The sequence below is a fragment of the Musca autumnalis genome, unplaced genomic scaffold, assembly GCF_047663935.1.
Source record: "Musca autumnalis isolate F117 unplaced genomic scaffold, ASM4766393v1 scaffold_2, whole genome shotgun sequence".
Lineage (NCBI taxonomy): Eukaryota > Metazoa > Arthropoda > Insecta > Diptera > Muscidae > Musca > Musca autumnalis.
This window is the reverse complement of record NW_027411755.1, coordinates 65780856-65805183: the sequence shown is the minus strand read 5'-3', so window position 1 is coordinate 65805183 and position 24328 is coordinate 65780856. Positions and strand designations below refer to the sequence as shown.

Sequence of the window (24328 nt, the reverse complement as noted above, 5' to 3'; positions counted from 1 at the left end):
CGTTTTGGAACTAGTACAATGAACTAGGAACTAGATTACCCAACTCTAATGAAAAATGCACTCCGTTCGATACATTTTATAAGCAGTTGCTGTAGAGATCCCTACAGAAAAAAACAGTTGGTTGATCCCTACACATTTCTTCAAAAGATAAACAAGAGTGTGAGTGTATACATTTCGAAGAATTTGTTATAAAATAAAGAAATAACAACTTCAGTTGCGAACTTTTTTGCGTAATTCACGAGACGGACATTTTTAATGGAGTGGAGTTGGAGTCCATATCAAAAGCTGAACTAGTGATGGGAAGGCAACATAAAAAATTTAGGATGATGAAAGAAAACAGATGCGCTTGGATTAAATCGGGAACGGAGGAAGTAAGCTCAAATATGATTGAATTTTAATTTGTGTTTATATAATAAAGTTCTTTGTGTTCTTGTTTTACACAAATAATAAATGCATTTTATTTATTCTGGGATATTTCGCAATAGCTTGCATTTTTACTGCATCTTTAGATTGATTAAAAACACAATCCGAAGGTTGCCTTTAATGCTTGGTTTACATTTACTTAATCCACTCGATTTCAACTGTCAAATCCATAGGTTAAACGTCAAATGAAATCCAATGGGTTTCAGATGAGATTTCATTTGACGTTTGAGCTATGGAATTGAAAGTTGAAATCGAGTGGATTTCGTAAATGTAAACTTAGCATAAATTCAATCTTGTAAAATTTATAATTTTTTGCTGGGATTAAATGGAGAACGGAGGAAGTAAACTCAAATGTGATTGAATTTAATGGAAACTTTATTTTGTGCTTATATAATAAAGTTCGTTTCTTCACGTTTTACACAAATAATAAATGTATTTTATTTATTCTGGGATATTTCGCCATGGCTTGCACCCAGCAAAAAAGTTTGCATCCGTGGATGCAGTTTAATCAGTACAAGTGTACAGTACATTTGCCGTTGGAGCACATCTTTTCCTATGAATTCACTTATGAATTTTACAAGAGAGTGCGCAACTAGGATGCACTCCATCTTGCTTCCGCAGCACACAGCTAGGATGCACTCTATTTGATGCAGTGTTTTGGATCGAATTTAAATGCAGTCTAAAGATGCTATAAAAACGCAAGCCATTGCAAAATATCCCAAAATAAATAAAATGCATTTATTATTTGTGTAAAACAAGAACATTAAGAACTTTATTACATTAGCACAAAATATAAAAAATCTCCATTAAATTTAATCGTGACTGAGTTTACTTCCTCTGATCTGCATTTTATGGCACCGCAATTGGGTTTGCTTCATCATCCAAAGGGTTTTTTGTATTGTACTCCCGCTCCAGTTCAGATTTCGAAACTAACTCCAACTCCACTCCAAAAATATTTTCCGCCTAGTGAATTTCAATGTTCGCAACTTTAATTTGAATATTTATTTTTTAACTAATTCTTAAGGCCTCCGTACATAAGATGCCTTGCCTGCTTACCTTGCTTATTTCTGATAAGTCCCAATTTACATTGGGCGAGTTTACTTGCGGCAATTGTCATTTTGTAGGAGAGAGAGGTGAGGCATATGGTAACCCTTTGCCTCTCAGCACCCTCTCTCACCTATAAACTGACAATTGCCGCAAGTAAACTCGCCTAATGTAAATTAGGACTAACCCCCAGTTTTTGTAAAAATTTTTATTCTTCTCACACGAATTGTCAAATTTTGTAGATCGATTTACTCGATTTAGCGCAAATGTAGAGCGCTGATTTTTAAATGAGGAATCCTTAACGATATATGGAACGAGTATACGAAAAATTAGATGTGTATGTCATCTGGGGGCTGAGTTATGAAAGCCTAAATTATTACGAATATAGACGAACGAACAAAAATAAGTTACAAAAACTGGGGGTTAAAGAATAAAAAAGAAAAAGGCAACCCAGTTCGAAATTTGCTCGGCCTTCTTTACTCTTTCATTTTTATTATGTCAAAAATGAAGCAGGAAAGCAAGGCAATCAGGCAGAGCAGCTTATGTATGCAGGCCTTTAGAATTTTAGACACTTGCTCTGTTTCATAACCTGCAAGAAGCTACTACTTTTTACTACAATAACATTTTTTCCTTTATGTTATCGGAAAAAATAGCAAAAATTCGTAGATTATTGCAGTTCTAGAACAGACCAACTCTTTTATGTACATATTTGAAAAAAAAAAACTACGACACATTTTCTAAGTATCAACAAATTGGCTTGCTTATAGGGATCTTTAAGCAAGTGTTTCTAAAATGAATCGAAAGGAGTGCATTTTTCATAACTCCGTGTGGACTGCATCGGAGGTGTATTGAAATCATAACTCTGCATTGCACTACTTCCAAACTTTTTTGCTGGGTTCAATTATGATCTCACTTATTTTTACATAAATGTCAAACATTTGTTACCCCTACTGTCTCTGAAAAAATGGTGGACAGCTAGAAGACATACGACAAATGTATGTATGTGTTAGTAAATCAGAGTTGTATTTGCAGACAGACTGTCTTGTGTAAACGCCTTCATTTTAAACATTTCATCCGCTCTCAAAGTGGCTAATGCAAAAAATCCACCAAATTCTCTCATTTATAGCAATCTGTTACAACAATGTAAAAAAGGTTTTGTAAACATTAATAACTTTCTTATTATCTTAGCACAATTTAAATGTTTTCATTCATAATTTTGTTTTTTTTTTTAGTTTTTGCTTTCACATAAACATATTTTTTGACATCTACCTTCATAATATTCCCTGTAGAAACATAGGTTTTCATAGTTCGATTACCGGATACTCTCGAAACATTCGAATAACGATATCGATCGAATCTCGTCATGCCGGTTTTTTATCGTATCGAAATCTTTTTCAAGAGCAAATACTCGATCGAATCGAATCACGTAATTAGGTCCCAGATCTACAATTTGCCCGTTCCTTTACTTTTCTGGAGCAGTCTTGACAGTTTTTTCTTTAACCACTTTTAAAATAAAAGATGAGATGAAAGTTTTCTTTTGCAAAAATATTTTATTTACAATTTGTTTGTACACAATTCCATTATGTTTACATCGTAATCTTATCAATCTTTTTATAAAATATACATAAATATATATTTTCTTATTATTTTATTTATAATCTGATACAGATCCATGTAATACCTAAATGCAATTTTCACAAAAAAAGCAGAATATAAAAAATACAACATACTTATGTATATATACTACACACTAAAAAAAAAAATAAATTAACATTCAAACATCAACTAAATATATTATCAAATTCACAGCGTAATTTTGTGTAAATTTTCATTAAATTTTCTAAATGCAGAGAAACGCTGGAAGAACATTGACCGGCGCCACCGATATCATCTGTTTCCATTATGGATGTCAAGGAACCATATAGGGATTCAATTTCCGATTGGCATTGCTGAAAGTTAAAAAATATTATATTAGTGGGTACAATTATTTCAAATCACATACCATTATCCTTTGCAGGTGATTTTCTTTTGAGTTTGTTAAATCTACACTTTCCACACTCTTTAACTTCCACATTAAAAGCATTTTAAGGTAAAACATTGATTCAGGCTTTTGGGTTGATATCTCCAGTTGTTGCTCACTTGCATTATAATTAATTGCGATGTGGTGCTCTTGTAGATAATATAGTTTAAAACTATTATCATTTCGATATTTGTCTTCACTAATATCCAGAATTTTAAAAAATTCTTGTTTGTTGAGATTTTTAAAATTTTGCCTCAGCACTGTTCGGGTCGATGATATTAATGGTTTCTCTTGATAAAATTTCTCTAATAGATAATCAATATTTAATTTAACATTGCGATAAATATTTATTTGTTTGCTAAAGGAAAACAGATTGCGGAAAGTGTTCTCAGTTTTAAAACATGGAATCTCATTACGAATACAGATATAGGAAGAGCAGTGTTTAACAAAGCACAAAATATGCAATGAAAAGTCGGGTAAAATCATTCTATTTTTCATGAAAAATTTTATAAGTATATAAAGTTTCTTGTTTAGTAATGCGGGGGGAATTTGTATTAGTAACATTTCACCTTCACAACCTATTTGCAAGTGCCATGTTGTTGTTTGCATTATCGTCAAGAAAAGATTATCTCTCCGAGATGTTGTGGTTGTTGTTAAACACATTACGGAATACATTGTGTGTATTTCATTTGACTCAGTATCTCCGTCAAATGTTGTTCTTAAAAATATTGCATCTATTTCATTTAGATATTTTATAGTAGATTGGTGCTGATGATACTCTATGTTGCATTTGAATAGATTCTTCCAGATTTTCTTAAAACCCATTGCCAACAATTGCTGCTTTTGCCATTCCAATTCTACAGCATCATTTAATTGTTTTGGTAATTCCATCAATTGATTGACTATTTGAGACCTGCTCAAAAGTAATTTCATTTTTTTATTTGTCAAGGAATAAAGCGTCTGAAAACTTTCATAACCATCGGCTACATCTTTTTTGCAATACTCTTTGTCATTTAGCTCAAAGCATAGTCTATAGAAAATATTATTTATGCTAAGACAAACCAATTGCTGTAGACTTTCTACCCAGGTGCAGGCAACCATACCGCTTATAGCTTTGTGGACTTCTTTAATAACAAATTCATGCTTTGGCCCCTCCTCATCGCTCTGTTCATCAATTTCTTTTGAAAATGTCAAACGCAATTGTGTAACTTCATCAGGTTTGGTAATATAAAACGTATTGTCCAATGCACTATAGTCGTAGTATGTAAAATTGGAGATCTCATGTTTTAAACGGTTTATGGATCCAACTATATTTGTACTCTTATACCATATATCCATGTGACCAGATTCCAGCAATACTATTAACAAGTTTTTCTTACAGTCAATTTTAATACATTCAATTGGGTTGGCATATGTATTAAGTAAATGTATGGAATAATCAGGTTCTTTTTCTTTCTGGACATCTTCATTGTCAACATAAAAACCTAGGAACCCAAAATGGATTGACTTATGATAATTGCATTATACAGTAATTTTTAATTTCGTCACTTACCACCAAGTAAAAAGAATAGATTTCCTGAAACAGTAAACAAATGTATCTCCTGATTTAGTTCCACCGTTACCCTTTCTTCTGCAGAACGTATTACATTTCCAATTTCCACAAGCCTCTTTAAAAACTGAATATTCTCTTCATCAGCAATGAGGGAAACCAAAATATAACGATCACAAATCCAATCACAATTGAATATATTTTCAATATCAAATGTTATATCATAACTATGACGCAACGCATCTTTGGAACTGGGACATTTTCCTAATTGTGGTATATCTTGATATACCTCTAATAGTAGCTTTTTTGATGGCTTTTCTTCACCTTGATCATTCATAAGTCGTATAACACTAAACTGTGTACAAGGACACGTGCAAAGACATCGTACATTCTGTAGCCATGGAACACAGTGTATAGACTTGACAGAGCTAAAATAATATACACGGCCACTTTCCATTAACAATAGTGTGTTCATTTCCAGTATCAGCATGTCAAGTATTTCTTCTCTTTCATCTGAAGTATCTGGAAACATGGGCATGTTAAGTCGAACTTTAGTTAGTGTCGTCTTATTTTTCTTCGACGAAGTTTTAAACACAAAATTCATTAAATACTTTTCATTCCATGTTACAAAAACAGATTTTCCCTTTCCAGCGCTATGATTTTTTAATCCTTTGGCGTAGAACATAGTATCATCGTCAATCGACCACAATGATGTATTCTCGTCCTCTTCCGCGATCTCCGTTGGGTCATCACCATTTCTCGAAGATGTTTGTGCTGATATATCATACATTTCACAGTCGTTATCATTCATGGTTTATTTTTATGCAAATTAAAATCTTTAATTTAAACAATTTTAATTAAATTCTAAGAAATTAAGGGTTTCAAATAGTTTGTTTACCTTTTTGCCGGCTGAGATGTGAAGTTTGTTGACTCACACAAGCACAAATCACACAGACAGGTGCAAATCACGTGGAAATGATAGCCGGAATGTACTGTATAATTTTTGTGTAACCCTGTGCATGTTTTCCGCAATATTTTTCGATATGGCAACCCTGTTGAACATATGTTTTGTGTTTTTCCATTCTTTTTAGGCAATTTTTGTTGTTTCATATCGAAGACAAGTTTAATCCTAATTTTTTGATAATTTTTTAGACAGAAGAACGTTAAAAAGTAAAAAAGATGTCTCGTTTTAGTGGAGCTCTGCAGTTAACTGATCTGGATGATTTCATTACACCCTCCCAAGTAAGAATTCACTAAAATTTTTAATAAAGGCCAGCATATCACAGACCAATGTAATTTGTTGCAAGGAACCTATCGAAAAAGAATATCGGGCGTAAATAGAATACTCTCCCACCTGGCGGAAAAATCTGGAAAAATTACCACAGGTAGATCTTGTTGTCCTGATCACAAATAATAAACTTTTCCGGGGGGAAGTCCATACTTCCCGCGATATGGGCCTCTTAAGTTCCGAAAATTAATGTAAGAAAAAATTTTAAATTAAAAAAAATGTTGTTTTCGTGCCCTAAATTGGCTCCTGTCCATAGGAGAAAGTTTTGAATCCCCGGCCGAAGGCCGGCTAATTAGAAAAAACTTACAATTTAAAAAAATTTTCAAATTTTTTCCGTCTAGGTGATATCGTTATAGCGATATTCATTTTGTCTGTAAATTTTACACTTTCATTATAAACATCTACGTATTTGTGGTTTGTTTGGCGTAAAGCAATATACGTCCAATAATTCAAGTTAGAGTGATTGTCATGCTAATTACAGGAAACGAGAGTCAAGATCTATTAATCATGTGTATATCATGGTTAAAGGTTCAAGCCCATACTTCCGTACATATAGGCATTTATAGTTCCAAGAAAATCGCGTAGATCACTTTTGCACTTGTCCATATGTATGTATGTGGCAACATTAAATCGAACTTAGGAAAACTTATAATTTATAAGAACATTTTGTTGTTTGTCCATAAGTAAAAGTCTTAAATACCGGGCCAAAAGCCGGCTATTGAGGAATTTATAAGAACATTTTGGAATCACGGGTTATACGTAATCTCCAATCTCCCCATTTCTTTGAAATCTTTTTCACAAATATGAGTTATTGTCCTGAACACAAAAATATAGTCTGTATCTAAGGGAAGTCCATACTTCTCAAAACAAAAACCTTAAACCTGACTTTCCATTGTGTTTTAAATTTGCGAATTCACGTTTCTATTTCTTAAGGAATGCATAAAACCAGTAACTATAGAAAAAACCAAAACAAAAACGGGCGCAAAAATATCCATTCAAGAAGATGGCTACTATGAGGAAACTGAGGTAGGTATTAAACTCTTAAAACAATTTTTTATTTTATTAACCCATTACAAATTTTCTCCAGGCTGGTGGGAAACAAAAACTACAAAAAGTCGAAATTACTCTACAAGATTGTCTTGCATGTTCGGGTTGTATTACATCGGCAGAGGGAGTTTTGATCACACAACAAAGTCAAGATGAAGTAATGAAAGTTTTAAAAGAGAATGAGGAGCTGAAGGCTAATGAAAATACAGCAGATCAAGCTAAACGTATAGTATTTACAGTTAGTCAGCAACCTGTTGTAAGTTTGGCACAACGCTATGGTCTTTCCGTTGAAAAGGCAGCTGAACATTTTAGTGGATATTTGCGGCAATTGGGTGCTGATTATGTTCTTACAACAAAAGTTGCGGATGATTTGTCGCTGTTGGAATGTCGTAATGAATTTATTGAACGGTTTCGTGATAATTCACCCGATAAACCTTTTCCCATGTTATCCTCATCATGTCCTGGTTGGGTGTGTTATGCTGAAAAGACTCATGGTAATTTCATATTACCATATATATCAACAACACGTTCACCTCAACAGATTATGGGTGTGTTGGCAAAACAATTACTTGGTCAGAAATTGAATATTTCACCGGAAAAAATATATCACATAACAATAATGCCATGTTATGATAAAAAGTTGGAGGCCTCTAGATCGGATTTCTTTAATGAGGCAATTAATTCTAAAGATGTTGATTGTGTTATAACATCTAGTAAGTAGTAATTGCACGTAAGTGTAAATTTTGTGGTGTACATACATTTACTTTTTATTTGCAGTTGAAATTGAGCAAATGTTGGATGACAAACCACTAGATTCATTTCCATGTGACACATATGATTGGCCTTGGGGAGACGCTAATGCCAGTGAACACAAAAGTTCCCACATGTGGGCTCATGGTCTTAGTACTTCTGGAGGCTATGCTGAATTTGTATATCAACAGGCTGCTAAAGAACTTTTTAATGTGGACATAAATACCGTGGAATTTAAGACTTTGCGGTGAGTAAACAAGGAAAATACAATAATAATATAATCCACATCAAAATGTCCACCCTTTTAATTGGCACTTATTTCAGAAATCCTGATTTCCGTGAAGTTTCACTGGATGTTGATGGCAAATCGGTTTTAAAATTTGCAATTACCAATGGTTTTCGCAATATACAAAATCTAGTACAAAAACTGAAAAGAGGCAAAGTACAATATCATTTTGTCGAGGTGATGGCATGTCCTTCAGGTAATTATTCTCCAATTAAATTTCGAAATAACGTTTCTTATGATATCTCACTTTAATTGTTTTCATGCAGGTTGCATAAATGGTGGTGCACAAATTAGACCGCCAACGGGACAACATGTTAGAGATCTTACAGCACAACTTGAAAAATTATACAGAGAATTACCACAATCCCAACCGGAGAATGTAACAACGAAAACAATTTATAACAACTTTTTTGATGGCGCCCATTCAGACAAGGCTAAAGTTTTACTACACACAAATTATCATGCTGTGGAAAAAATGAACACCGCTTTAAATATAAAGTGGTGAAATATTTTATTATTATTGTTGTTATAGATAATGTAGAGTGGGGAAGAAATATTAGTTAATAAAAAAACTAAAAACAATGTGGCCTTTTCTTTTAAGCAGTTCACTGTCACTCATCCTGTCGTGTCGATAAATCCCACGAAAACTCGAAAATTTCCTCTAGAAATAATTAAACATTGGCGAACTAATAAATTAGTTGTTTTAAAATTTTAAAGCAACAACAATATGATTAAATCAGAAGAATTTGGAAATACAAAATGGCAGCAGCTATCCCAATAAATAAACGCCACCAATGTAATCATATGAATATTGAAATTGTGTTTTTCCCCAAATCACTGTGGACCGGGAACACTAAAGTCATGGTACAATAATCTAAAATGTAGGTTGGGTTCCAACAAATTGTAAAAAACAAGGCCTGGGAGTATGCTTATTCTGTCAAAATTATCATAACTGAATATGCAACAGGTTGTACTGTTTATTTGATATTTTGGATCATTAACTAAAAACGTGAAAAATAAATGGGTGGCTAACATTTCTTTACAGAGTCAGCTTCTGTATATGTTCAAAAGTTTGTTTCATCGCAACGATGATGAATTTCAGTTCAATAAATGTTGTAATAACAATTTTCATTTCGACTGATTTTTAGTCTGTATAAAATATTGTCATATTTTTCAAAACAATACACATACATATGAGCCCTGTTCCTTTACGTGCAAGAATCTTCAAGTTTTACCACTTTTTACTCGAAAAGCGTTCCTTTACTTCTGACACCACACAATTCATATGAGAACAGTTCACAACTTTTGCTACTTTTGCCGGTTTTACCATTTTCAAAAGTAAAGGAACAAACCAATGTATACAATTTCTGTATACATACATAAATCGAAATCGTATATTTCGAATTTTGGTGAATATTTTATTGAGATTGAAAATGGATTTTAAAATATTATTCAAACAATGGGCGTTTGCTAAGCAAACCTATACATATCATCAGATGCACTCCGAATATATACCATTTCGATTCTGCAAATCGAGTCGATTCCGTTTTCATCACATACCTGATACTAAATATAGACCAGCTGATGTCATACATGCGAAAAAGCATATGGTGTGATATAGCCATAAGTCCCAATTTACATTAGGCGAGTTTACTTGCGGCAATTGTCAGTTTGTAGGTGGGAGAGGGTGTTGAGAGGCAAAGGGTTACCATATGCCTCACCTCTCTCTCCTACAAAATGACAATTGCCGCAAGTAAACTCGCCCAATGTAAATTTAGACTAAGCAAACCAATAGAAAAAATTGTTTGTTATGTCCCAATTTACATTGGGCGAGTTTACTTGCGGCAATTGTCATTTTGTAGGAGAGAGAGGTGAGGCATATGGTAACCCTTTGCCTCTCAGCACCCTCCATGGTACAAATACACAGGTAGCCGCATCGGTAATTGTTGGCAACATAAGATGTCAAAATTTGACATCAATTCAATGCAATTGACGCATTATGTTACCATCAGCTGGCATGATAATGCTACCTGTATTATTGTACCATGGCACCCTCTCTCACCTACAAACTGACAATTGCCGCAAGTAAACTCGCCTAATGTAAATTGGGACTATGTTTTGCTGTTTGCTATGGCCTACCTTGTAATGATTGTACCATGGTACAATAATTCTTAGGTAGGCCCATGGCAGAACTACCAGGTAGTGGTATCACACCAGCTGATCGAATATGAAAAGTCAAATCCCTTTATAAAAAATTATTTTTGTTGTAATTTCCCCAACAACATAAAGAAAGTTTTGACATGACATATTCAAAATTTTACGATGCCACTACCTGGGTAATTGTGCCATGGGTAGGCCACAGCTAACAGCTGATTACAATTTTTTTTGTTATGGCTAAAGGGCTGTTTACACCATCTATCAATGTCATATGAGCTGTCATTTCTTTCACCCATTCGACATTCTCTATGTTTGTCAAAATTGACGTCATCCATACAACTTTCAATTTGTGCGTTCATACCTACAAGTGTTATTTTCGCATGACATAACCTATAAATATAAAAACAGCTGTTTTTGTCATTGTTTACATTTATTGTTGAGTTGCAAATTTGCGCAAATTTTAATTTTGGTTGGAGGAAAATGAATATCTAGCATGTTTGTTGTGGTAGAATAGGTTTTTCGGGTTATAGAGGCATTTATGTTTTTGCCACAAAGCAATCATTTCCAAGACTGCTTCTTTCGACCAATCGATCTGAAAATTACATTATTAACACCCTTTGTTTACTTTTCTAAATATTTAAATATACATAACTTTCCATTTTCTTTTTTAAAAGATTTTGTTTTTCATTTTTTTTTTTGAGAATGCCAGAAAACAGCTGAAAAATTTATGTTTACATACAAGAATGCCGTATCAAATAGAGCGCTTCCTAAATGAAAAATTTACATATGAGTTGCCAAATCATTTTGATAGATGAAAATTTCCATAGTGGTCACACTATGTGTACAACATTCGCAGGTAGAAAATTTGACATCTCATTCGACATTGATAGATGGTGTAAACAACCCTTAACAGCCAGTTTCTGTATGTCGAAAGAAGAATGTGTGCGAATGAAACACGCCCGAACTTTAGTTTTCGAAATAATTTTAGCTTCGCTTTTGCTTCAAAACAAAAAACAAATTTGAAAAACACACAACAGTTTGGACGTATTTCTTTCGCACACATTCTTCTTTCGACATACAGAAACAGGCTGTTAATCTGTCAAAACCGTGTTGACATGCAGAGTTGATATTTATTATTGATCAAAAAATTCAACTCTGTTTTGTTTTCATTTCAACATTTCGTTCTTCGGGGGCGAGTGAACCCTACATCTTAACAGACGTACTGATTTTAGCTCAACAAAAATAATTAAATTTTGTGGATTTTAACAAACATATCTTGTATACAGGCATCCAAATTTGCATTTTTTTTGCAATGAAGATGCCTGATACCCCTTCTGATATGGAACATGATGTGGCAGAAGTTGTGGCAACAACTTCTATCCATCCTTCACCGGCGTTAACAACAACAAATAAACAAACAAAACAAACCAAACAAAATGAGCGGAAAAGGCAGAGGCTCGAAAGTGCACTTTCCCCTATACATGTTGATATTTCTGGTCTAAATGATCAATTACTGAAACATAATGCGCAGGATCAAAACAGGTTCGGTATTCTAGGAGCCCTAGCAGACATCGACTTTGAGTTAACAAATCAAGTCGGCAATCCAAAACCTCAAAAACCCAGTGATGGAGTACCCAAGGCCAAGAAAACATGGTGCCCTCCAATTTTCTTATTTAATGTCGACATCAATGCTTTAGTGGAGACATTAAGAAAATCCATACCGGAATCTTCGTTCAGAATAAAAAATGTCAACAAATCGAAAAGCAAACTTTATTTCGCAGACCCCAAATTGCATGCTTCAATGATGTCAATCCTGAAGGCCAAAAATATAAACTCCTACTCTTTTACACCAAAAGAGCTCAAGCAAGTCCCGATGATAATAAGGGATCTTTACCCACACACTAACCCCGACCATATAAAACAGGAACTTGATAACCTGGTGCCGGATACAGTGGCAAGCATGGTTTAATAAGAAAGGTTAGCCAAAGCTTTATGTCAATTTAAATTTTTTTTATTCGAGTATTCCTAAAACTTCAAAACAATATAAACAAACTGTATGTGTGTGTGTGTGGTGTTTGAATAATATGCCAAACAATTTAAAAACAATAGAATTCAATGATTTTGAATATTGTTTTTAGACCATTTGTATGGAATAAATTCGTCCGATTTGCATTGAAACAATCACTTTATCGTATTCACAATACGATTATGTGGAGAAAACTTAACACTTCATACATTTTTCGCGTTTTTTATAAAATGCTCAAAAAAATGCATTGTAAACAAACCCACTTGTTGCTTAATTTTGAAGTTTTAGGAATTCAGGAAAAACAAGGGTTCTATAGACTTTTTTACTTTTAAATCTACCTCTTTACTTATACCATGGTGGCAAGCGTGTCCAAATTCAAAACGGCCAGATCCATAAAAACAAACACAGACACTGGACTTTTCTTGGTAACTTTGTTACCAGGTAAAACATTTGGAGAAGTTTCCCACATTCGAGGTCTGCAAAACCAATCAATTTCATGGGAAAAGCCCAAAAAGAAAGACGGCGAAATTCAATGTCATAGATGTCAACGTTGGGGTCATCTTTCACGAAACTGCAACTCGTCTTACAAGTGCGTCAAATGCAGCCAAGTTCACCTTCCAGGGGAATGTCAACGTAATAGCTCTGACACCACCGAGCCTTTTTGCATAAACTGCAACAAATCTGGACATCCCGCTAATTACAGAGGCTGTCCGTCTTACAAGCAGTATATTGCCGCCAGAAAAAGTAAGGTAGCTAAGGCTATCGAAACCAAAAACATTGCTCAAGCTAATGTTAAACGGATGTTGAATATGTCCATCATTTCTCCAGGAAAGTCATTTTCCAGTATACTTAAACCAAGCTCTTCAAGCAAACAAGAAACTCAACAGCCTGCGTTAATTCAGGAGTTCATGAAACTTGCCAACGTATTTCTTGAGCCAGAAACACTAACTCTAGAGCAAGAAATTGAATTGTTTTTAAAAAATTTTAAAAACATGTCAAAAACAGAAGCTAAAAAGGAGTTTCTGAGGCTTTTTACAAAAGTTAAGACTCATTATGGACCATAGGTTCATAAAATTCTTAACCTTCAATGTGCGCTCACTAGTTGATGCGAGTCGTCGATTGGAACTGAGAAATCTTCTTCATAATGAAAAGATTGATTTTGCTTTTATTCAAGAATGCCATCTTCGGAAGAATCGTTACGTGAAAATAGATGGATACAGCTTTATTTACGACAATTCACCTATAGGAATTGGCGTTTTTGTGAAAAATAGCATTCATTTTACTCGGGTGAATACAAGCGATATTGGCATTAATACCTCTCTCATAAAGGTAGAAACTTCTTCAGACAATGGAAGCAAAAAGTATTTGATTGGGTCGGTTTATATACCTTGCAATCATCCAGTGAGCAGACTAGAAGCAGATCTAAATAATCTTCTCCAACTGTGTAATTCTTTTGATGGGTTCATCCTCGGTGGAGATCTCAATTCCAAAAGTCCTATTTGGGGTGATTTATATGAAAATTCTAATGGAAAAGTTCTTAATTCGTGGCTTGATAACAACGCATTAGATGTCACTAGACTTTGTGACATAACACCGTCATACCCTAACGGACCATCCTTCTTGGACCACTTTTTATTAAGCGCTCACCTAATAAACCACTGTACCCAGAATTATCGAATATCCTCCTTGCCGACTTTTTCAGATCATTTCCCGCTTAAACTCATGCTGAAATTTGATAGTTTTAGTATAATCCTGAGTCAGCCAAAATTCTTCATATCATATAAAAATACAAATTGGAATGATTTCCGACATGATTTGCAGTCAGCATCACAAGAAATCATGCCCCCAACAAATAGAAACATGGATAACGACGAGATTGAAACAGTCATCGATAGTTTTAATAGCGTATTTAACCGCATTCACAACTCCCACTCGGAAAAGGTTATGCTAAAGGATGGAAAGCTTCCTCTATCTAGTAAAATCCAGAAGTTTCTCAAAAATAAACACCAATGGCAGAATGAACTTAAAAAAATTTTTCACCGAACAGGAAACAGGATCAGCCGTGAGTACACAATCCTTTCCAAACAAGTACAACTACTAAAAACTATCATAAAAGAGCTAATAGAAATAGAATCTGCTCATGCTTTCAACAATAAACTGAAAAAAATTAAACCTGGCCCGTCGGCATTTAAAAAAATTTCACAATTTACGGGGAAGTCCAAATCTTTTTTTTGCCAGAAGCTCCAAAATGGTAATGACATTATTACAAACAGTACTGAAATTGCAAACCAGTTCCAATCATTTTATTGCTCAATATTTCAAGAAAAATTGCCATTAAATCCAGTCCATGATCTCAATTCTAGAGTTACATCTTGTATTGACGCCACTTCATCACGCATTTACTCCTTTGATAATGGTTTCTCTGCTTTGAACAATCCAGACACCCATCATTTCACTGGCTCTGAAAAGATAAAGAGCATTATTTCTAATATTAATTCAAAAAAGTCTAGCGGCCCTGACGGAATATCAAACTATATGATTAAAAAATTTCCAGAGGCAACAATAAAACTTTTGGCCTGCTTATTTAATAATTGCATCAACAACGGCTATTTTCCATTGCAATGGAAATGTGCGAAAATCATACCGATTAAAAAAAAAATCAAATAGTGCATACGTGGATGATTTTCGCCCGATTTCTTTGTTATCCAACATAGGAAAAATCTTTGAGTCGGTTCTAAAGGAAAAAATTGAGAATGAATTAATAATTGATCCAATTTCTAACTTCCAATTTGGATTTAAACCTGGCCATTCAACTCAACACGCTCTGCTCAAGTTTCATAGCGATATTACTTCGAACTTAAGGAACCAAAAATGCACTGTTGCGATATCCTTAGATATCCAGAAAGCATTCGACTCTGTATGCCACATGGGAATCCTGTATAAATTAATTGAAATTGGTATAGATCCATATCTTGTGAAAATAATGAATAGTTTTTTCACATTACGTTCGTTTTCGGTCCGTATTAATGAGGCATCATCACCATTGGGTTCAGTAGAAAGTGGTGTCCCACAAGGCAGCATTTTGGCACCATTTCTCTTTAATTTGTTTCTTCATGATTTTCCTCATATCATACAGGATTCACAAGCTATCTTATATGCCGATGATTGTTTGATCTACGCACATAATGTATCACCATTTTTAGCGTTAAGTGACGCAAAAAATCACCTTCTAATTGTGAACGATTATTACAAGAAGTGGGGTATACAGATTAATGCCGCCAAATCAGTTGCAATCTGCATACGCAACGCTTCAGGAAAATGTCCAAGGCACGTAGTTCCGGAGAGCAAACTGCTAGAACTATCTTTAGAAGGAGTGGAGATACCCTTCAAAACAACATTGAAATACCTCGGCATCCAATTCAACAACCTCATGAAATTTAACTCACACGCGCGAGCCAACATGCAAAAAACAAAGGGTATATTAGCCAGGCTTGCGTTTATTCTAAACAGCAAACACTTACCAGAAAAAACCAAGCTCCTTCTTTACAAGGTAGCAATAAGGCCCGTTCTGCTATATGGATTCCCGATCTGGTTCTCTATTTCCCCAATAGTGGCCAAAGAATTGGAGATCCTGGAAAGAAAAATATTGCGAAAATGCATCAACAAGAACTACATTAATGAATGTAAAAGATACTCCAACACACATATATACAATGCATCCCGCATTGTTCCCCTTTGTGAATATGCCATGGTCCATCAAAAAATATTCATCGACAAATTGGCCTCGCACGAAAACTCCTTGATGAAAGAAATTTATGAAGCTGATAAGAATATTTCCTGGACAGACTCTTCCTATCTGTCATCTGTAGGGGTCCTAAACGAAATATCAGACGTTACAGATGGTTACAACTTGTCTCAGTTTTATGTAAAATCCACTCCTGGAAGTCACAGAGGATAATTCATTTATTAGTTTATTCGGTCGTTAAAAGTAACAACTACACTTACCTCTTTTTTCATAAATAATAAGCTCATTGAGCAATCGATTGGCATAAAATGCCACTAATATCTGTGTTAAATACATGTAAATTTTCAATGTTCATTTTATCCATAATAAGCTTTTTTGAGCTATCGATAATCTGTGATAATAATTATATTTTACTATAAAAAAATGTCAAATTAAAATAATGACTTCTGTCACATCTGTTAGACATTGTATTCAACAGACATCTTTGTTATTTAGTTTTTTAATGTTTGTTTTTGTTTTTTATTTATTTTGCTACAGACGTATACGCTCTGTTCGTAACAGCTGAGGCCAGGAGCGAGCCTCATTCTCTCTTATCATATTGTACCAATTCTCTTGTACGTTATACATTAATAGCTGTGTTCCAGAACTAAAAAGTTTTTACAATTTTTACGACTTTTACACATTTTACTCGAAAAAGCGTTCCCGTACACAAAAAAGTTGTAAAATGTTCACTTCTCTTTAAACAAAAATGGCGCTGAATGACGCTCTCTTTAAAAACTTTTACACGACAAATTTGGTCGAGTAAAAAAATAGTAACATGGTTGCCGGCGTCTGATTGGCTTATACGCCGACTTTGACATTTGTTCCAGTTTTTTTGACGTATTTTCCATTTTTCCGTTCCCGAACTATTTCAAAATACTTGTGTGTGATAACAAATTTTTTGCAGTTCTCTCTTTTACGAGTTTTACCATTAAAAAGTACGGGAACGAAGCTAATATTTCTCGCGTGTAGCATATCTTTACGTATTTACTGTATATTAGAACAAGACGACAATAGTTCTAAGTAAAACTTGTTTGCCATTCGATTACTATGTACATTTACTGAAAAGAAGAAGACTCAAATAAATATTACTTACTTACATATGGTCTGTTCCTTTACTTCTGAAAATGGTAAAACCGGCAAAAGTAGTAAAAGTTGAAAACTGCTCCCATATGAATTGTATTGTGTCTGAAGTAAAGGAACGCTTTTCGAGTAAAAAGTTGTAAAACTTGAAGATTCTTGAACGTAAAGGAACAGGGCTATACTTACATTTCGTTCTTCTTCTTCTTTGTTTACTCATCCGTTATCATTCATCAAAACAATTTTGACGTTTTAAGCCATAGCGACAGGGTTGTATTTTTTTGGCGATTCTCATACCTGGCTTACCTATGAATTATTGTACCATGGATTGTACCATGACCATGCACAATCATACAAGGTACCCTCCTCAGCCCAGCAGATGTACTGCAAGCTGTCAGAAAAGTTGTCGTAATTGAAAACACAATAAAAAAAATTAAAAATAAACATAAATGATATGAGAAATTTTGCATTTTTTATGTATTTTTGTAATAATGCGTTTATTAATGCCTGCCTAATGAAATTTTCAATTTTATTTTTCCAATTTATTTCCATTTTATAATGCCCAGTCTTGTTGCAAAAAAATATTTGAATCGCTTTATTATTGGAAAACATTTTCGACATTTCACAGTACTCAACTGGTTTTTGTTGTAGTTTTTGGCATCCACCTGTTAATTGTGCCATAACATTGAAAAATTTCATGATATTGTTACGGAATTAGATTTAACTAATCTCCGTGTAGACGTTGTTTTATTCCCCGATACGATTTGTACCAAATAAAACAGGGTTCGTTTTAGATTACGTTTCTACAATGCTTTATTTACTTTATTACACTTCTTCGTAACCGACTTTAATTACTAAGCACGCAGCTTGTCTCTAGTTAGCACGCAGCTATTCTTTTACCGATCTGTTCAGTTCAACGCTTAAAACACAACTCAACTCAATGTTGCCATTCGTAACTATATTTATACCCAAAATCTCCTTGGTCTAGAAATATCTAGAACATATGGCAACCTCTCGAATCTGTGCAGTGAACACACAGACTCACATTCGCACTAAGCGAACAACCATACTCACATACATACAAGTAGACAAGCACAGTAATGACGTAACAACAACAAACAACTACACGAAATACAAGAAGTAGGAACTAAACGATAATTACATTATTATGGCAAAACAAACAAAAGAACATTAACAAAAGGTAATGTAACGACTAGAATGATGAAGAGAGTTCTACATGGTAGTTGTTGTTGCTTAAATAAAGTAACTGCGTAATACAAACTTTACGTTACAATTCAAATTTTTAAATTAACGGAAATTAAACTAAACTAACTTAAACCTATCAGTTACATTCGTAACATTGCCTCCCGCTTAAGCCTGTTCGTCCCGAATAGGCACAGTTCCCTCTCGGTGGTATGGGCATCGGTAACACTGCCTCCCGCTTAAGCCTGTTCCTCTTGACTAGACACAGTTCTCTTTCCGTAGTGGTGACAACCGATTTAGATGTACCCTCTACGCCATCTGCTTTGGACTTCCGCTCTTCTGGTCGACGTTGCTTTCTCTCCAGGAATCGCGACGTTATACCTTCTTTCCTCGTGGTCAGCCTCCTAAGTGCCACCTGTTCTTCATCGGACTTTTCCTTCCTTGCTGTACGTCTGCTTTTCGATGGACCTTTCCTCGACGTACAAATTCGCTTTTTCCCTCTCGTTGCGGGATTTTTCCACTTTCCTACGGGCCAATTGTCGGCGGCTTCCACCTTCAGCGTACGGACATCTACAGCGATTTCGTCAGATTCTGCGCTTGGGCGACACATGCTCTTCTTCTCTTTGTAGCCCACAATTAATCGGTATTTCCACATTGGACCAAGTCATCACACGGTGCTTTATGTCCAGGTTGATATCGAAGGCAATCATGAAGTCTACACCAAGTATCACTTCGTCCATAATATCGGCCACTACAAAATCGAAATTTACAGATTTTCTACCCATGCTCAGCCTTTGGTAGGCCTTTCCATGCACCGTTGTAGTCTCGCCTGTGGCCGTCCGCAATTTGACTCCATTTAATGGCAATACCTTCCCTTTTACCAAATCCGGTCTAATAATGGACTTTGTTGCACCGGTGTCCAATGTCAAGGTACGCAATACACCATTGACGAAGCCTTTAACCGTAATGTTGTGATTCTTCTGCTGGACTATGGCTATAGAGATTGTGGGACCATCATTTTCATCCTCTGCCAGCGGCGTCTCGTGATTGACGGAATTCATTTTATTTGATTCACCTGATGTCTCTCTTTCCAGATTCTTGGCCACCGGTTGGTCGTCGCTTTTTGAAGGCGGTAAGGCGGATCTGGTCCTTGGTCGTTGCAATCTGCATTCTCGTGCAATGTGTCCAGCTTTCCGACAGTTGTAGCAAGTCCTTCTCGTTTTACCAGCCCTTCGTTTCACTTTACCTACTACCTGCATTAGTGCATCTTTCATTAGTTCGACAACGGTCTGAGGATTGTTGTGCTCAACTTCCAGCCTCTGCACATTGCAAGCCTGAGGTTTCATCATTGTCTCTTGCTTATGTCCGCCACCGTACTTAAGTTCAAGAGCAGCCATTATATCTCCATACCTGTTTCTAGAAGCGGCGGGAATATTCTGTAATACGTCAGCAGCACCGCCCTTCAATGCCATAAGTAGTCGAACCGCCTTGTCGTTATCGTTCCACGAATTTCTCGAAGCCACCGCCTCGAACTGTAATTTGAAGACATCAAACGATGTAGATCCGTCGAATTCAGGAGGCTTGATTTCCAGAGTGTTATCAATAACTCGCACTTGACCTCCTTTGATTTCCAGTTCCGACATTTTCTTTTCCAGATTCGCAAACTTCTCGTCGTGGGTCAGAAATTGCCTATCCAATTTCTTTAAATGGTTTTCCATAACCACGAATCGCTTTCCAATAACTTGCGTAATATTATCGATTCTTTCGCTGATTTTTGCCTCTAATTCTTCCAATTTTTCTTCGAATTCCTCCGTCAGACATTTGAAGCTTTCATTTATTGCAATAGATTCCTCTTCCATTCTCTTATTAAATTCCTTCGCCAACGTTACTGCAATAACTTTTGCAACCTCCGTATAACTCGGAACCGCGTCTGAAGTTTCATCTCTAATATCAAACTCATATTCGTCGATGTTCATTCCACGGCGCTCGAACTCTTCCAACAAGCGTTTTTGTAGTTCGGCCTTGTTGCCAGTAGAACACAACTCCAACTTACTTAGCTCCTTCTTCAAATCTTCCTTTCGTAGATCCTTGAACTTCATCTTCATTGTAGGATTATCGTAATCTCGCTTCCTGACACCAATTGTTACGGAATTAGATTTAACTAATCTCCGTGTAGACGTTGTTTTATTCCCCGATACGATTTGTACCAAATAAAACAGGGTTCGTTTTAGATTACGTTTCTACAATGCTTTATTTACTTTATTACACTTCTTCGTAACCGACTTTAATTACTAAGCACGCAGCTTGTCTCTAGTTAGCACGCAGCTATTCTTTTACCGATCTGTTCAGTTCAACGCTTAAAACACAACTCAACTCAATGTTGCCATTCGTAACTATATTTATACCCAAAATCTCCTTGGTCTAGAAATATCTAGAACATATGGCAACCTCTCGAATCTGTGCAGTGAACACACAGACTCACATTCGCACTAAGCGAACAACCATACTCACATACATACAAGTAGACAAGCACAGTAATGACGTAACAACAACAAACAACTACACGAAATACAAGAAGTAGGAACTAAACGATAATTACATTATTATGGCAAAACAAACAAAAGAACATTAACAAAAGGTAATGTAACGACTAGAATGATGAAGAGAGTTCTACATGGTAGTTGTTGTTGCTTAAATAAAGTAACTGCGTAATACAAACTTTACGTTACAATTCAAATTTTTAAATTAACGGAAATTAAACTAAACTAACTTAAACCTATCAGTTACATTCGTAACAATATTATTGGCCTGTTCCCGTACTTTATAAAGTGGTAAAAGTCGTAAAAGTTGTAAAAGTCGTAAACGATTTTCATATAAATTTTGTGTACGGGAACGCAAAATGTGTAAAAGTGGTAAAAATTGTAAAAACTTTTTAGTACTGGGACAGAGCTTATATGCTCGAGTTTCCCTTGTCCCGCCTGGGATGTTTGTGGAACAATTATTATTGGTCTGTTCCTTTACTTTTGAAAATGGTAAAACCGGCAAAAGTAGTAAAAGTTGTAAACTGCTCCCATATGAATTATATGGTCTCAGAAGTAAAGGAACGCTTTTCGAGTAAAAAGTGGTAAAACTTGAAGATTCTTGCACGTAAAGGAACAGAGCTTATATTAGAGATCGAGTTTCCCACTACAGCATTATTATTGGTCTGTTCCTTTACTTTTGAAAGTGGTAAAACCGGCTAAAGTAGCAAAAGTTGTAAACTGCTCCCATATGAATTGTATGGTGTCTGAAGTAAAGGAACGCTTTTCGAGGAAAAAGTAGTAAAACTTGAAGATTCTTGCACGTAGAGGAACAGAGCTTATAAAATTACTCTAGTGTGGAACTCGATCTAATGGTTGTTTTACACGATATGTTATTTTGCATATGTGTTGTCACTTAGCGTATACACTTTGTATATAAAAAGTGACAGCTCATATGTAAAAAACATATCGTGTAAAGTACCCATAAGAACGCATAATTTCATGACATTTCTTTTATGAAACTACTATAGTGTATAACGGAACATACTAGAGTAATTTTTTGAAATTGCAGTAGAGGGGGGGACTAAAAACGAATGTTTTTATTTATTTATTCATTTATTGCGATTAAAGCTTTTAAGCCAATAAACATCGCAAGGCGCATATCTACTACAAAATCATATTCTACATAACAAAAAATCTTAAAACTATTATTAAGTAATTAAAAAATTAAGTAATTAACAATTTTTAACCAAAACAAAATATAGTATAGGCTCCCCAGTCATAAATAAAAAAAGTATGTGCGTGCCTATACAAATTACGTCTATTGCTGATGGTTCAAAAATGATCAAATCAATGCCAGAGCAAACAGAATCTACCATGGTACAATTACTTAGGTAGATGCCTTAGCCCAGCTGATCGAATCTAAAACGTCAAAAAACTAGGAATTCGCTATGAAAAATCAAAACAAAAAACCATATGATTCGGTAAGTAAGAGATAGCATGTGTTCACTTCACTGTACAAACACAAGCGATAAAAAGAGACAACAAGAAACCATTTGGCGAAAATTTTGACAGTTTACATTACAAAAAAGTTGTTTTTTCGCCGATGTTTCTACCTAAGTAATTGTACCATGGAATCTACTCAGCAACATCTGCCGACGCTGCTATAAAACATCATTAGCATTCGTACATATGTATATGTATGTACATATGTCTGCCGAACCTACTATGGCTCAGCTGTTCTGAGAGCAAAGCTTTCAATTGGTCTGTTCCTTTTTTTCTGAAAATGGCAAAACCGGCAAACAATGAACGGAAAGAAACAAAACGATTCCCGTACCAATCACACAACGCCACAAACTTTTCAGCTTCTCTGAATCGTTTCATTCTCACAACCAAAACAAAAACACAAACTTTTCAACATAAAAAGATGGAAACCGTACGATTGGGTGAAATGTAACTTCGACTATGCTTTGCCAAGTTGTTTCATTCACCACCGAAACGACAAGTATTTTTGGGAAACGTTTGCCTTGCGTTATGGCCAATGACACACTCAGCCACACACACACACATGTGATTGCTTAACAACCCTATAAATTAGCATCAGCATACCACAGTGAATTTTATCAACCACCAAACGTTTTTGATTTATTCACATGTGTTAAGTACTATTTAGTTTTCTATCTGTTGTTGTGGAGTTGAGTACTTTTCGCTTTTCGTTTTGTTCGTACTCACGAATGTAAACAAAACGAAACTAAACAGCGAGCTCGGTCAACGAGGGTTATGTTTCGTTTTGTATTGTTCCTATGGAAAACACGAAACGAAACGTTTGGAAATTTTATTTAAAGTATTTTTACGTACTCTGAGTAGTAAAATTTGAAAACTGCTGCCATATGAACTGTATGGTGTCTAAAGTAAAGGAACGCTTTTCGAGTAAAAAGTGGTAAAACTTGAAGATTCTTGAACGTAAAGGAACAGAGCTAATAAAAGATCTTTCGTAAACGTATGAAGAAAAACGTGAATAATAGCTCGGTTACACTACAGCTTTTTGCCGGGTTAACCCACTTCATGAGGATTTATTGCTTAATCTGGTCAAATCTGACCAGATTTGCCATACAAAAATTAAATCCTCTTATGGCTGGGTTTATTTTAAATCCGGCACAAATCCACCAAAAATACAGTGTTGTATTCGGTTTTTGTGCAAAAAAATCCAACTCTACTCAAAAAGTACCAAAAGTTGCAACTGTTTTTGCAACAGAGTTTGTCGTGTTTTACACGTTTACGATTGGTCGCATGAGATTTTATGGAGTTAATAAATCTAAAGTTATTTGGAAATCATAAAATTATTATTATTTTTTTTTTCATTAGACACTTTTTTAACAAGAAGTACGTTTGATACCATGATACAAAAATGTATCCCTGTGTGTAAAATATACCAATATGAGCAAAGGCGGTGACGATATCTCATACGGGAAATTGTAAAAGTGTAACACACGACTTTATTAGTTATTTTGTATGTATACGTAAACAAACATCAGCTGACAGTTTATATCCTCGAAAAGCTAAGTGTAACCAGCAAAGATTAACCCACTGGATCTATTAAACCCAGTGGGTTAACCTACAATAGTGTAACCGGGGTATAACGTAATTGTGTA

At 35.0% G+C, this 24328-nt stretch overlaps 2 protein-coding genes and 1 long non-coding RNA gene across 7 annotated transcripts; 1 reads left to right on the top strand and 2 right to left on the bottom strand.

The window, feature by feature from the left end:
• Positions 1 to 2997: 2997 nt before the first annotated feature.
• Positions 2998 to 6052, bottom strand: LOC141394009 (uncharacterized). 2 transcript variants are annotated; one of them, XM_073967725.1, is made up of 4 exons: positions 5935 to 6052; positions 5040 to 5872; positions 3470 to 4971; positions 2998 to 3416 (listed from the first exon to the last, which is right to left on the bottom strand). In XM_073967725.1, the coding sequence occupies exons 2-4, from the start codon at positions 5845 to 5847 to the stop codon at positions 3249 to 3251; spliced, it is 2478 nt and encodes an 825-aa protein (XP_073823826.1). In that variant the 5' UTR covers positions 5848 to 5872; positions 5935 to 6052; the 3' UTR covers positions 2998 to 3248. The 2 variants fall into 2 exon arrangements, with proteins under 2 accessions (XP_073823826.1, XP_073823827.1); XM_073967726.1 differs by lacking the exon at positions 5935 to 6052 and having other exon boundaries at positions 5040 to 5901.
• Positions 6053 to 6064: 12 nt separating this feature from the next.
• Positions 6065 to 8989, top strand: LOC141394010 (probable cytosolic Fe-S cluster assembly factor GI11683). Of its 2 annotated transcripts, XM_073967728.1 has the most exons (7): positions 6077 to 6127; positions 6189 to 6278; positions 7258 to 7350; positions 7412 to 8084; positions 8149 to 8368; positions 8446 to 8603; positions 8674 to 8989. In XM_073967728.1, exons 2-7 carry the CDS (start codon positions 6216 to 6218, stop codon positions 8910 to 8912), a joined length of 1446 nt encoding a protein of 481 aa, XP_073823829.1. In that variant the 5' UTR covers positions 6077 to 6127; positions 6189 to 6215; the 3' UTR covers positions 8913 to 8989. The 2 variants fall into 2 exon arrangements, with proteins under 2 accessions (XP_073823828.1, XP_073823829.1); XM_073967727.1 differs by having other exon boundaries at positions 6065 to 6278.
• A 5806-nt stretch (positions 8990 to 14795) lies between these two features.
• LOC141392808 (uncharacterized) lies at positions 14796 to 16956 on the bottom strand. Of its 3 annotated transcripts, XR_012409881.1 has the most exons (6): positions 16596 to 16927; positions 16295 to 16528; positions 15596 to 16221; positions 15392 to 15525; positions 15265 to 15324; positions 14796 to 15051 (listed from the first exon to the last, which is right to left on the bottom strand). It is a non-coding gene; the product is annotated as an uncharacterized lncRNA (long non-coding RNA). The 3 variants fall into 3 exon arrangements; XR_012409880.1 differs by having other exon boundaries at positions 14796 to 15324; positions 16596 to 16895; XR_012409879.1 differs by having other exon boundaries at positions 14872 to 15525; positions 16596 to 16956.
• Positions 16957 to 24328: the final 7372 nt, after the last annotated feature.

Bases quoted from the DNA above. Each gene is read 5' to 3' on its own strand.
- LOC141394009 (XM_073967725.1), bottom strand. From the start codon at position 5,847: ATGAATGATAACGACTGTGAAATGTATGATATATCAGCACAAACATCT. The intron at 4,972-5,039 runs GTAAGTGACGAA...TTGGGTTCCTAG, and splicing joins TCTATTCTTTTTACTTGGTG to GTTTTTATGTTGACAATGAA. The intron at 3,417-3,469 runs GTATGTGATTTG...TTTAACTTTCAG, and splicing joins ATCACCTGCAAAGGATAATG to CAATGCCAATCGGAAATTGA.
- LOC141394010 (XM_073967727.1), top strand. From the start codon at position 6,216: ATGTCTCGTTTTAGTGGAGCTCTGCAGTTAACTGATCTGGATGATTTC. The intron at 8,369-8,445 runs GTGAGTAAACAA...CACTTATTTCAG, and splicing joins GTGGAATTTAAGACTTTGCG to AAATCCTGATTTCCGTGAAG. The intron at 8,604-8,673 runs GTAATTATTCTC...GTTTTCATGCAG, and splicing joins GGTGATGGCATGTCCTTCAG to GTTGCATAAATGGTGGTGCA.